The 13,999-nt window shown below is 44.8% G+C and overlaps 1 protein-coding gene across 1 annotated transcript in view; it reads left to right on the top strand.

Annotated features, from left to right (window-relative positions):
• The window catches only part of LOC119378763 (mRNA (2'-O-methyladenosine-N(6)-)-methyltransferase), an 89,828-nt gene that overhangs the window by 5,960 nt on the left and 69,869 nt on the right, over positions 1 to 13,999 (top strand). Inside the window, exons 4-6 of the mRNA XM_037647796.2 lie at positions 1,881 to 2,074; positions 5,745 to 5,899; positions 12,886 to 13,117. Coding sequence (XP_037503724.1) covers positions 1,881 to 2,074; positions 5,745 to 5,899; positions 12,886 to 13,117 — 581 coding nt within the window. The remainder of the gene's footprint in view (positions 1 to 1,880; positions 2,075 to 5,744; positions 5,900 to 12,885; positions 13,118 to 13,999) is intronic.

Here is a 13,999-nt window from a genome sequence, read left to right as displayed (position 1 = left end):
GATACATTGCTGGATGTTTTATGTTGTGACATAAGTTACTATTCTGCTGTTTGGCTAGAGCTATATTTTCTTGGCGTAGAAAGTTTCTTGTCCCTGGAACTAATTAAAATAATAATTGTTGGGGTTTGACGTCCCAAAACCACGATTTGATTATGAGGGACGCCGTAGTGGAGGGCTCCGGAAATTTAGAGCACCTGGGGTGCACCTAAGTATAAGTACACGGGCCTCAAGCATTTTCGCCTCCATCAAAAATGTGGCCGCTGCAGCCGGGATTCAATCCCGCGACCTTCGGGTCACCAGTCGAGCACCATAACCACTAGACCACCAAGGCGGGTGTCCCTGCAACTACTCGCATATACATCAGTGAGACACAATCATATGAAGTGAACAAATAATGAAGGCAAGGAAAGCATAGAGGGCATTATTTATAGTTTTCAGTGTGTAGGACAAAAATAAATAGTGGGAAAAATAAGGTCATTCTGCTATAAGCTGCAGGGAGCTGGGCTGTGAATTATGGTCTTTTTTCCTATAGTATGATCTATTTAATTGAAATAGATAATATATTAGGCCGACTTAAAGGGCCCCTCACCAGGTTTGACAATTTTGAGCTAAAGAGCGCAATGCATACATTGGGCGTCCACGATCACGTCTGCCAAAATTTGCAACGCTACGCGCCGCCGAAAAGGGTGAAATTTCAAGCTGAACGCTGCTTGCCCTTCCTCTCGCGGGCGCGCGCTTTAGAGAACGAGGGGATGACGTACATGAGAAAATGACCCTGCGTAGATGGTGGTGCTGTGACGTCGCTCCTCTACGTAGATGACTGTGCTCTGACGTCGCCAACAGTAGCACGTGACACTGCGATAATTATTTGACACGACATGTGTAGTTTGTGTAATTTGTCGCTTGAATAGATTAATAAAACTTGAGAGAAATAATGAGACACACAAAGAGAATGTGTGCGTCTTTTTCATTTTTTTTTGTGTACTGCAGCGAGATGCGGGGCTAATGTGCCTCCCTTTCCCATGCGTTCGTGTCCCCGCTGTTAGCGCATCGAGCAGACGCCAGCCCTGGAAACGAAAGTAATGTTCTGGCGCGTTCGAGCGTTCATTATGCTCATTTATTCTACCGCGTCCAAGTAAACGTTAATGCGGCACTGGCTCATGATACCGCCACTCTCGTGCCCGTACTAATGTCTCAACTTTCATGCCCATCGCGCAGAAACAGGCAGTACACCACAGAGAACGCGGACAAAACGCCCACGGAGGCTACATAAAAAAAAAGGTAGCGGCCGTGCAACGCCGCTCGCGTGCTCGGGCTGGTTCGGGCACGTCATGCGCACGTGACCATGCATGCGCATGACGTGTTCATGCGTATGTGTCAAGTGAAGAGGGCAGGGAAGGGATTTGGCTTGCTAAGGCTACACGTGGCGAGTGGCAAGGGTTTGAAACTCGCCTCCTCGCATCATGGTTTCGCGCCGCTACAAATTATTGTTTTTCTCAGCTCGTAATGAACCGATTCCAAAAATTCTTGCGGCATACTGCTCTTCATTCGGCACACAACAACTTCCAGCGTCTAACTAAAATTTGCTATGTGGCCTGCTGAGGGGCCCTTTAAAAGAAAAATGAGTTTTGTTTTTGAGTTTTCTTTTTTCTGTAGCCTGTTGGTGCACATGTCACTGTCGTGTTATAAAGGGTACGCTCATAACATCCATCCATCCATCCATCCATCCAGTTGAAGTTCAGTAATTATGAGATGAAGGGAAAATTTAAGTGTACACAAGAACAACTCGCCGCTGGTGGGCACCTGGTTTCACAACCTACGTATCGATTAGTTACGTATGTTTCTTTTTTTTTTTTTTTCACTCTTTAACCTGTTTACAGTATGACCCACTGACTGACCCACTGGGAATCCAAGGACCTCCAACACCTGTGGATCCAGGCACCCCACCAGGTCCCTCACACCTTCTTCTCCCATCTCCACCACCGACTTCCAGCCCTGTGCTTTTACCTCGAGCTGACAAACGACGAGCATCTGATGATGCTAATCCAGCAGCAGCCAAGAAATTTGTGCTTAGGTAAAGTGTAGCTGTTTTTCAATAGGTGGGTGGCTGCAGTTTCAGTTCCTGGGCAAACTGAATTTTTGTTAACCGTCTGTCCCATTTACTTTTTTAGGAAATCATAATACAGTAGACTCTCAATAATTCAAACTCTGATAATTCAAATTTTCTGTTGATTGAAACATATTAAATTTCTTATTGGTCCGCTATGTTTTCAATGTATTTTAAAGCCACTTAATTCAAACTGCCCCATTACTAAAATTTGGTTAATTCAAACTTTTTGCTTATCCATGCCTGGAAGTATCTGCTGCTTTTGCTGCTTCTAACTGAACATTCGCGTTTTTATGTCGCAAATAAAGCCAGTTACCTGGCCAAAAAGCGGCCCAACTAGCCAAACCACAAGCACCCACAATTGCATGCTGACTGATAAAAAAAAAACAAAAAAAAACGAGGCGGTTCAGCCTTGGTCTATTGCTTGCCAAACCCTTCTTAAAGTCACTTTCGCCGCAGTACATTGCTGTCATGCGGGAAAGCGCCTTAAGAATAGAAAGGGGCTGCCAGCTGTCATGGGACACACCACATTTCATCCCTCAATTACACGTGTGCGCACCTTGTATATTAATATGCTCCAATATGATTGCTGACATCTAAGAACTTCATGCAGAACTGTCTATGATGTTGCTGTGGCACCGAGAAGCAATAAACATCACAATGCTAGTTGCTATGTTGCCCTGAGTCATATTTTTGAGAACTTTTAAGAGTTGAAACAATATCCTGAGGTCCCCTTGAGTTTGAATTATCGAGAGTCTACTGTAAGTCTCTTAGTAGCATTCTGCCACAATTAAGTGGATGGCACATTGCTTCTTGCAAAAAGTTTTCGCGAAATGGATTTCTGCAGGGGTGGTATTCAGGAGTGATCATTTTCATGAGATTTCATGTGGGTGTGTACTGGACACGTTGGCAGTATATAGCCTCTTGCACTGTGGAAGATAACAAGCTTGGCACAGTGCCAGGAATAGTGGCTGATTTATCCAGTGCCAATTCATTCAAAATGCTGTGCAAATAATAGTGAAACCCCGATTATACATCTTTCACTGGACTGCGTGGAAAGGTTGTTTAATCTGGCCACCAAAAATTATGTCTAACACACGGTTTTACTCTACAAAATTGTGAGGAGCTTGAATTTAAATTACAAGCCAATACTCTTGAGGATTCTGAAATGAAAACAGCCAAAAAGCAATGCAAAAAGAATATTGCAGGAAGATGCTAATTGCATTTTATTGGAGGGATTTAGCATATCTTGTACCCCGATCTGTGGCCACCTGCATGCTAAAACATTCTTTTCTCTCCTACAAATTTTTAAAAGCCTAGCCGCTAGCAGCTATCTTTGTTTTCAAGTGCAGCAACAATCACTAGGAGGTCACCTGTGGTCAGGCCCATAGCCAGGGAGGGTGCCCGGAGGGCCCGGGCACCCCCAAATTTTTATGATGCATGGTGTTTTGCCAAAAATTTAATAAATAATTAAAATAGGCGTTTTTCTCAAATAGTCAAGGCTTTCAGCAAGTGCCGCCCCTCCCCCCCCCCCCCCCTGAAAAAAATTCCTGGCTACAGGCCTGCCTGTGGTGTCACCTTCGATGAGTCTCTGAATGCTGTCAATGCTGTGTAGCACATTCCTGAATATGGGCAAGCCAGTATCTTTGACGCCATCCTCATTCGAGGTACCAGCCTGCAGTCTCACCTTGTACAATGACCCACACATAACTGGGAACCTAATGGTGGATGCGTGAGAATTCATACGTGCTCAGGCGTGGACAGAAAGCTCTAAACTGCATGCACATTCCTCTACACTGAGTATGTGAACACGCATATCTGGTCTAATCTGCATGCCTTTCAGTAGCCATTTTGTTCGAGCTTTGCAGATGCTTTCATTCTTTTTGTATGCATTGAGGTAGTTTCACTAGGATCGGCACAAGAAACATGGAAGTGTCCTGCCAACAGTGCTCTTGGCATTGTGTGGATATAGCTAGCTTGCTGTTGGCCGACATGCCACGCAAAATTTCAGGAAAGTGAAACTATGTCCGAAAGTGATGGCCCAGAAATGCTGCCCTCAGCCCCTGCTTTTGTCGCCTTCCCTCTGCCTATGTTACATATGGTAATTTTCTCCCTTGGTCACCATGTTATCTTTCACTAGTAGTCTAAACAAAAAAAATTACACCATGTCCCGCTAAAGGGGACCATGAGGCGATGCAGAGCCGGAGTGCTTGCACGATCGCGTTTCGTTGGCGTTTGCTGGGCATGCTACCGACCTCGCGTCATGGAACGCGAAGAGGAGCACTACGTGCCTCGTGTCTTTCCTCTAGCCTGGCCGTTAATTCTCACAAGGCGTGCGGGGAACGCGGTTGACAGGCGCACGAGAGAGAGGCAGCGTAGGTAAGGAGAGAGAGGGGGAGGGGACACACATGCGCTGGCCCTCATCACGGCACTGCGCAGGAGAGAATTTCGGCATGTCAAGCCCGTATTTCAGAGGAGCCAACTGAGGCAAGCGCTGGACTGAACGCGCGCAGTGCTCTACCACTTGAAGGAGAGGAGACTAGAGGAGGAGAGTAGCGTATGCGTCATGAGAGCAGAAGCGAGCACGCAGGAGAAGCGCAAGCAGGTTTTGGTAGAGAAGTGAAGAGAGTAACGCGCAGCTGTTGGAGAGAGGGAAGGAGGAGAGTTGCGCATGCGTAGTGTGAGTACGGACTACTACGCCGCGTGCGGATTACCACACCGCGTGACATACCCCCGAGCAAGAGATACTTCGCATCTAAAATTTGGGAATCAGCAGGTAATGTTTGCCTTTGTGGCTACATGCCGTTTCACCACTTTGTTAATCGCCAGCTTGTCCCAGAGCATCGGCGCTGTTCAAATCAGCGACACTGTGCATCACAGTTGCCCAACACATCAAGGATGTAGTACACGAAGACTATTCACTTCCTTGCCATTCTGGGTGTTTTTCATTTTGATCTCAACTGATCCAACATGGCGCTCCATGGGCAAACAGTCAATGCAGTAAACTTTGTGAGAGAGGAATGGAGACAGCGTGAACTAAAGCTGGTGGCAGTTTTCTTTATGAGGAGGGGAAGGGTGTAGCGCCAGCGACATCGATGCGATCACACTAGGAAAGAAGACTAGTTGTCTGTGTGCTGCAGTTGTCGCTGCAGTTGTCGCTGGCATTACAAGGGAAATGATGAAAGGGAAGCCATGCAAAAGGAAAACCAAAGAAAACAATGGAGACTGCAAGCGTGAGGGAGCTGCTGAAAGCTGGTGGCACATCTTGTGCGCCCACTGTTGTGTTTGCACTGTTTTGCAGGTCATCATATAAATGGGAGGTCCATAACATTGTGTCATATAGGAGAAGTTCTTAATTCATTGCCTATATGGGAAGTGGTCTGGGACTGCACTAATTCATTGTAAAATGTGGGATGTCGCAAAATCTGGGGCACATAGTCCGAGTTCCACTTTATCTTGGAAGGTGATGGGCCCTTGACGTACTGCCCCTGGAGTTGTTGAGTAAGTGTTGATCCATCAAGGTTGCATGGTGTGCTTCAATTATGTCATCTAATATGAAGGTAAGCAGCTTGCAATTGTTTATTACTCTTCAGTATCATGAGAAGTCTGAGATCTCACATTGTTTTTATTTCTGCAGCGGGCCATTCGACCTGGAAGTGCCGACCAATGTTGTCATCTGGGAACGGTCTCCGACACTAATGCCTCCACCACATCCCGATGTGGAAAACTTGCGGTCTACGCTCACCACCCGCTTGCGAAACAACTATCATGAAATGTGTCACTCAAGAGAAGGCAAGTTAAAAATATACATTTATATAGGTAGATAAATTATCCTTGCGATACGAATGAACATTTATATGCAACATGCTTATTTCTGTAATCTGAAGTGTCATTTTAGTTCAGTGTGCTCCGTAATGCTATTTTATGGCCTGGAGTGATAAACAGTAGTAGAACAAAGAATGTCACTGAAGCCATTGTTCCAACAAAGACTTGCCTTCATCAGGGCAGCAGCAAAAACAAGTAGAGCTGTGCGAATAGCAAAATTTTGGGTGCGAAGCGAATTCGAATAATAAACATCGAGTGCGAATCGAATCGAATAATTTCGAATAATTTTTGAATATTTCTCAAAAAATTTTCGAATAATTCGAAGTGAAATTACAGAAAAAGTTGCAGAGAATCCCTAAGTATGTTCTTGTGAGATAGCAACATGAAAGTGTTTCTTTTCGCTGGGTTGATGAAGCGCTGGTGGGGTCATATTGCATAGTTGTCTTTCTTATCAAGAGTGAGGCAATGTAGAGGCCGAATTGTATTTATGTACATGATTTGGTGCAACCAAAGTGCTGCCGACAACACTTTACACGTGATAGGCAGAGATGCCATTTCCTCAGCCTCTCCTCCTCTTTCAACTGCTGTGGAAAGCCAACTGATGTGGCGGACAAGGCTGTGCTCCCTTCAAGTCCGGAGTTCCAAATCTGCCTCGTAGACATCGATATATAAGAACATCTGAAATTTTGGATGCTAAAAAGCTTCGGCGTCCGATTTTTCGGACTTCCTGCCCAAATTTCAGGTCCAAAACAGCATTAAATGAGCCCCCAACTCTGCCACATCTTTCATCTCCATATTGGAACCAGCGTTTTCTAGTGTTAATACATTTGCGACCACAGCAGAGCTTGAAAGGCAGCTTTGCCGCAATACGGGGGTGTGATGAGGTGAAGCATATCGAAAATTTAGGGACCACTTCCAAACGAACGTTGCCTGTCTCTTGGCCAAGTTCGACCGTAACGGAGCTTGAAAGGCAGCTTTGCCGCAATACGAGAGTGTAATGAGGTGAAGCATATTGAAAATCTGTAGGGGTCACTTTCAACCGGACGTTGACTGCATTTGTTTTTGGGAAGTTCGAATAGTTCGAATAGTAAAATTTCAGTGCGAATCGAATCGAATAGCAAACACTATTCGAAAAATATTCGAAACTTCGTATATTCGCACACCCCTAAAAACAAGTCCCCTTGTCGAAATGTTTGCTTCAACAGCGTTGCTTTTTCTACCACTCTTAATCACTTCAAGCATCCATCTTCCTGGCAACCTCTCTTGTAGTGATCCAGATTTCGTTGCTTTGAGATTGCTTCTGGATACCCCTCGATTGCTTGCATTTTCAAGGGCTGTAGTGGACAAGCTCAAGCTACACGGAGTTGCTCGAGACAGCGAATTCGTCTTTGAAGTTTGGATATTTTTCTGTTTTTGGCCCGTAAAAGCTTTTCCTGCTCAATGTGCAGCTGAAGATCTCCGTTTGTTTGCGCTATTCATGGTCACAGGCCTCGAGCACGCAAAAACGACACGACGCAGCTACAGTCGCCGACCGATAAATCGGACACCGATAATTCGGACATGCTCGGTAATTCGGACAGTCGCGCGGCACCGCCGATGATCCCATAGAAGTAATGTGTAAAGACGACCGATATTTCGGACAGCTGCGAGATCTACATTCGATAATCCGGACCCTGTCCGGAGACTGTCGCGCACGCCGAATCGCCAGCCATTATCTCCTCCGGCACCCGTACCATACAAAGTATGGCCTCAGAGATCAAAACGAAAGCTAATTGGTGATCTATGAGGCTTTATTTCAATCACTACGTTATGCCTCAGAGATTTGTGATTGAAAATGCCGATCTTGGAGGCACTGGTCAACTGTGGGAAATCGTATCGACATCGCGAACATCTTACATTCCGGTTCCTGTGTCCCCGCTAATCCCCGTGCTGCGCTGCTATCACCGCCATTCTGTCGAATGCGTCTGCGGTAAAGCGTTTTGCGCGCGTTCATTTTTAGCTTGAGACTTGCTTTATTTTACGCTCTGCTCTCTCAAAAGATCTGAGTTAAATGGCATGAACGGTGCCCTCACAGCCAGCGCTGAAGGCCGAGCCAATGACAACCAAATGCGGCAAAAATCGGAAGTCAACTGCCGATTTTTCGGACGCCCGATTTTCCGGACATGCTCGAAAATTCGGACGCTTTCGCGGCACCGCCACCAGCCCCATAGACGTCAATGGTCAAGAACGCCGGAAATTTTGGACGCTAGAACTCTTCAGCGTCCGATTTTTTGGACTTTCTGCCCAAATTGCAGGTCCGAATGGCAATAATTGGATGCCCCCACCTTTGCCCCGTCTATCATCTAGCAGGTTTGAACCAGCGCTTTCGCGAGTCGACCTGTTTGCGACAGTAGCAGAGTCCAAAGTCAGCTTTGTCGCGATGCCGAAGTGTTATGGGGTGAAGCGGACCGGAAAGTCAAAGAAGCCGCTATCACGGCGCCGTGCGGCGATGTCCTTACGGATAAGCAGTGGAAATGCATGGAGGCGTGATGGCAGCAGGTGGCCAATGCGCCAGTACAGCTCAGTTGCTGACAAGCCTTACAATAAGCATCTTCAGTCAACTGCTTGATAGTGCATGTGGCCTGGTGCAGCTGCATGCGCAGTGCACGCAGCGAGAACCCAAACGCGCCGTGCTGCGACTCTTTGTGCGACCGCAAAGTGCGTCGCACAGACGCGTTGCCTTCACGAGCGAAACCAGCTCGTCGTCGTACAGCGATCACATCACACTGGCGGAGATACAGGGGGACTTGGTTGCACGTAAGCGGAAGTGCGGGCAGCAACGCATTGACAACTTTTTTCGACCACCGGGACCCTGAAGTGTCAATAAAAGTTTTTTTTTTTTTTCTGATGCATTCGTTTTTTCGGACATTCAATAATTCGGACTTATTTACGTTCCCCGTGGAATCCGAATTATCGGTCGTCGACTGTATCTTTAGTGTGCAAAATAGCTTTCCTTTCGTGAACTTTCGTAATGAAAGCAGCACATGACCAATTGCACTTCAGTGGGAACAGATATGCACACAAGTTTTAGTCGCACACAATATGAATCTACTCTCCTTCTCAAAAATGCGTTTCGTCACCATTTTATGACGTCAGTGACACTGTACCTATCCCCTCTGATAGAACGCTGTTTCCAACGTTCGGTTTCGATTTTGTATTCGTACTTGATTCTTTCCCGCAGACAATTTTCAGACTCATTTTATCGGAAAGAAGATGCCCGTTAGATTTTTTTTTTAAGGTGAGAATAAAGGTACAGTCAAACCTCCTCCATTTAAATACTTGGCTGTGACAAAAGGAAACTGGCATGTGTTTTTACTTATTGTTTCTCAGGGCTCTGAGCCATGCTCCTGGAAGGGTTGCAGAATATAGTGCCACTTCCTTCGTCAATTAACCACTAGTGCCACAGCAATGTCATAAACAGCTCTGTATGCTTGCCAGTAAAGTTTTTAGACGTGAGCTATTTTACTGGCAATTGTTATTATACGGCATGTTCACGCGTGTATAATTAAGGGACAATATGTGCCATGTCCCATGACAAATGGTAGCCCCTTCTAAATCTTAGTACGGTTTTCCGCATGACACTTGTGTACTGCGGCGAAAGTGACTTGAGCATTCCGCACATGGTCGACAAAGGCCAAACCATCGCGTTTCATTCAAGCGAAGCTTGCAGTAACTGACTTGTGAAGCTGGCAAGGTTCGCTAAAACCCTCCTCACTCGCAGCTTGCGAGCACCAAAGAAAGCTCATTCGAGTGTTATGAGAAGGCACGGAGATAGTACAGCAAGATTTAAAAAAAGTGTCATTTGCCCAATGAAGCGTAACTGATGCCATTGTGGCACCCCTTTCCTTTACCACCATCCCCACTTACAGCCGCACAGGGGTTTGGCTGAATGGGACAGGTGGGGGGGGGGGTGTATGCACTGGTATGAGGATAGAGAGCGGTCTCACAAACAAGAGACTTGAACAGTGCTCTCACCCCCTGCATCTTTTAAGAACATAGTCTTTGAAGCAAGAAAGAAAGAAAAGCCCATGTCCCGTCTTCTTCTGGTGCCTTCTGTATTCGTCTTAGCACTGCCTTTACATCATTATCAGGCGCTTAGCCGTGTCCCCTCATGGGAGACAGAAATTAGTGCCTTTTTGTTGTTTCTCATGAATCACTATATATTATTATGAACCCAAACCAACTTGCCCACCTGTCTATTATTCTACAAGGAAAAGCAGTACATTAGGCACGAAATGGGATCGGGTGCACGTTACCATTAAAAAGTAACAGTGTTACAGTTACAGTTACCTAAGCCAAAAAAGTAACTCTGTTACAGTTACAGTTACAGAGTTTCCGAAAGTAACTTGTTACAGTTACAGTTACTGTGAAAAAGTAACGTCGTTACTTTTCCGTTACTGTATAAAATAATAGATCACAATTCAAATTATAGAATTTATTTAATAAGGGTTGCACGTCCTAAAACCCTAGACGAAGGAAACATAAAAGGGGGCCCAACACCAGCAATCACTTTGAACGCCTCTTACTTGAAGTGGAAAACGTGGTTGATGTACTGGAACGACGGCAGTATATCCTAAGACGTTTATTAACTCTACCCAGAAGTGCATGCGAAGAGCAGCGGGGAGTGCATCACGAGTGGTTACGACGTCCATTGTGTCTGTTCCATATGTTTGAGGTGTGTCAGACTCTGTTCGGAGAGCTTCCGGTCCGCTGGGCATACAAACCGTTTTTAAGTCCCGTTATTATACCTTGGAACATGACAACGTGTGTTCACGAAATCCTAAGACTGTACACCTGCGGATGATCATGGCGGTATCTAAAAGTGCGATGCGCGGATCGGCGAAACGGGCAGGAAATGATCAACGAGGCCTAAAGAACTCAAGCAAAATGTCGCTAAAGCAACCCATGCAACGTGTTCTAAGACCGAGCTTGTTGAGCACTGCTGGATGACAGGTCATAGCTTTGACCTAAACAATGCGACGACGCCGGTTTGTGAACGAAGGTGGGGGAAAAGCAACTCCTGGAATCCTGGTTCATTCGCCGCGGCTTCCAAAACAGCCGCGGCCCCCCACTGGACATTTACAAGGACATGTGTGACTAGTGGACTGGTTGACCTCGGCTCATTTTTTTTTTCTTTTTTAGGATGCCACCTGCATTGGGGGTGAAACGTCTGTCATTTTGTTAATAATTATTGCATTAAGTCGGAGTAAACATTTTACAACCATTTACAAAGAAGTTTTAAAATATCGCTTCGCTAGTTCACGGAATTTCTGGCCTTAGCCGTTTCGAGTTCTGCTGTTTTCTATTTCTAGCCACCTGTCAAACACGATTAGCTCGGAGCCTATGACTATAAACATGGCATCCAAATGCTCCTCCACCTGTACACCAAGAACATATCTAGATGCTCAAGTGACGAAAAGGATATATATGCTGAAAAAAAAAAAAAAAAACGGACGCGAACTTAGCAGGCTGTTCAGTTGAACCACGATTGATTTACATGTTGCGTTGATGACAGACCTCCAACCTCGGTCTTCTGCAGGGAAGATAATGCGCTTAGTCACCTCCTCTCCTAAACTGCGAGGGGAGCCCTATTCTGGAAAGTTGAGGGGTGGAGAGGATATATGGTAAAGAAGAAAGTTCGAAAAAGTGTTGCTGTTGGATAATTTTTCATAAAGACAGAAGTAACTGTAACGGTATTTTCCGTTACAGTTACTGCGAAAAAAGTAACAGTGTTACAGTTACAAGTTCCTCTAACTTAAAAGTAACTAGTTACAGTTACAAGTTACTGAAAAAAGTAACTAGTTACCGGTAACGCGTTACTAGTAACTAGTTACTGCCCAAGACTGGATCGGGTAAGGGCTCCGGAATTTTTTTGTCTTTCTTCCTCAATCAACACACCACTGTTGGTGTGCGCAGTTTGGCTGCTTCGCTGGCATGCAATCAGCTTTATTTGTGATGGTTAATGATATAAGAACGCGAATGTTCAGCTAGAAGTAACAAAAAGGCAGCCAGCAGACATTTTCTGGCACGGACAAGCAAAAAGTTCGATTACTAACCAAATTTAGGCAGTAAAGCAGTTTGAATTAAGTGGCTTTAAAATACATTGAAAACATAGCGGGCCAACCAAAAGTTTGGAATTTTGTTTGAATTGACTGAAAGTTTGAATTATCGAGAGTCTGCTGTACATTAAATTTTCGTAATAAAAATGCACATTCCCATGTGTTAAGGCTTGTGCGAGGCACTGCTTCATGCTGGCTGTAATCTCTACAGGCATTTAGGCTTAGTGTTACAATCTGTACATGAAAGATCATAGTGCAGCGCAAATGACTTTTTTAGAGGATAAAAAATTAACTTTTTGTATGCACAACTCTTCATTTACTGAAGTATGCATTGTTTCTGGTACATGGCGCCTAATGTAGTACCTGTATGGTTTATGTGTGCAGCATGGGGAGTGGTACAAATGAAAGAAAATTCCTTGTCTATGTACTATCACGACTTCCTCATCGAGAGCCTTTATAATAAATCTGTATGTTGAACTGCAAGTAACAGGCCACATGCAGCTGCAGCGGCAGTGCTATGTGGTTGGGCTAATCTGGAGGTGCTCCCCCACACTTTTTTTTTTCTGCATGCTTTAATGATCGTTTATAGTTAGTCTACATGAAAGCACATTGTTAAAATGCGGGGGAGGGGAGCAGTTTTTTGGCACTACAGACACAAAGCCAGAAAGTTTAAGAAGCCCTTATTTAAATTGTGGAGAGTCCGGTTTGATGACGTAAACTAAAGCCTCACATCGTGACATTTCTTAGTAAAGCTTTTGTTTTCATATTAAATGCAATACATCATCGTATATCATCCCATTTATTGTGAAGGTATTTGTAGATGCTGAATGAGCATTCTTCTATTTCCTTCCTTAGGAATTGAGTGCCCAAAAGAATCTTTCATACGGTGGTTGATGGAGCGCAAAGTCGTGGACAAGGGTCATGACCCATTGCTGCCAAGTGCATGCCATCCAGAGGTCTCTCAGTGCATGTACCGGGAGATTATGAACGACATCCCCATCAAGCTTGTGCGACCGAAGTTTGCTGGGGACGCTCGCAAACAGCTCTCCAAGTATGCAGAAGCAGCCAAGAAGATGATTGAGTCACGGTATGCCAGTTATACTTTCTTCACTTAGTATAGTAATGAACAGGGTTTTTGTTGGTAGACGTGCATGACTGCATTGTGCTAAGTATTTCACTGAAGGAACAATGAAAAAAAAAAACGAATGTAAGAGAACAAGAGGTAGACATGCATGGTGCAATGTACAGTCGACGTCGAGACCACTGGTCTGAGAAAATTTTGGATATCCCAGCAATTAGTGACTGTATTCAGTCTGACTGCACAGTACATGTTGCTAGCACATTTTAGAACAGGCCGGAAATCTAAATTCAAGGCTTCCATCCTAAGTAGCGGGAATAATCAGCTTTTTCCTTGTGTCTCACGGTCTCTTAAGCTTTCGGCACTGACTGTACACCTACTTAGCGTCATGTACATCTACTTTTTGTTCTCTTATGTTGCTTCTTTTTTCTTGTATGTGTATAAAGCAGTATGCAGTAAAGCAGTAAAGTTGTATGTGTATAAAGCACCCTCCCATAGAGCTCCACATGTACACATACCACTTATATTGTGCTACGTAAGCTCTGGTGCATTTTCGATTCCAGAGGCCTTTTGGCCAATGAAAATAAGTTATGACTTTGAGGCGATGTCAGTATGGATAAGCATTAGACAAGCGTCGTTTGCTCTGCCACCATGTCCCTTGTTATGGCTTCTAAATAATTCTCAGAATTGCCACCATGTGCTTTTTCACATTAGCGCGAGAGAGCTGGAATTTTTTCCAATCTTTGAGTTTTGTCTCAACTCTCGTCACATGCAGCTACTCTGCTCTTAGTATGCCTTATTAGTATGTCTATAGATAAGGTGCAGGACTATTCAGAAACCTGTGAGGCTTTTTGCTTTTGAAAAAGGAAACTCAACTTAACAAAATTTTCA

This window comes from Rhipicephalus sanguineus, chromosome 1 (genome assembly GCF_013339695.2).
Source record: "Rhipicephalus sanguineus isolate Rsan-2018 chromosome 1, BIME_Rsan_1.4, whole genome shotgun sequence".
NCBI classification, from domain to species: Eukaryota; Metazoa; Arthropoda; class Arachnida; order Ixodida; family Ixodidae; genus Rhipicephalus; species Rhipicephalus sanguineus.
Note: the sequence above shows the minus strand (reverse complement) of the source record. Positions and strands in the feature narration are given on the sequence as shown.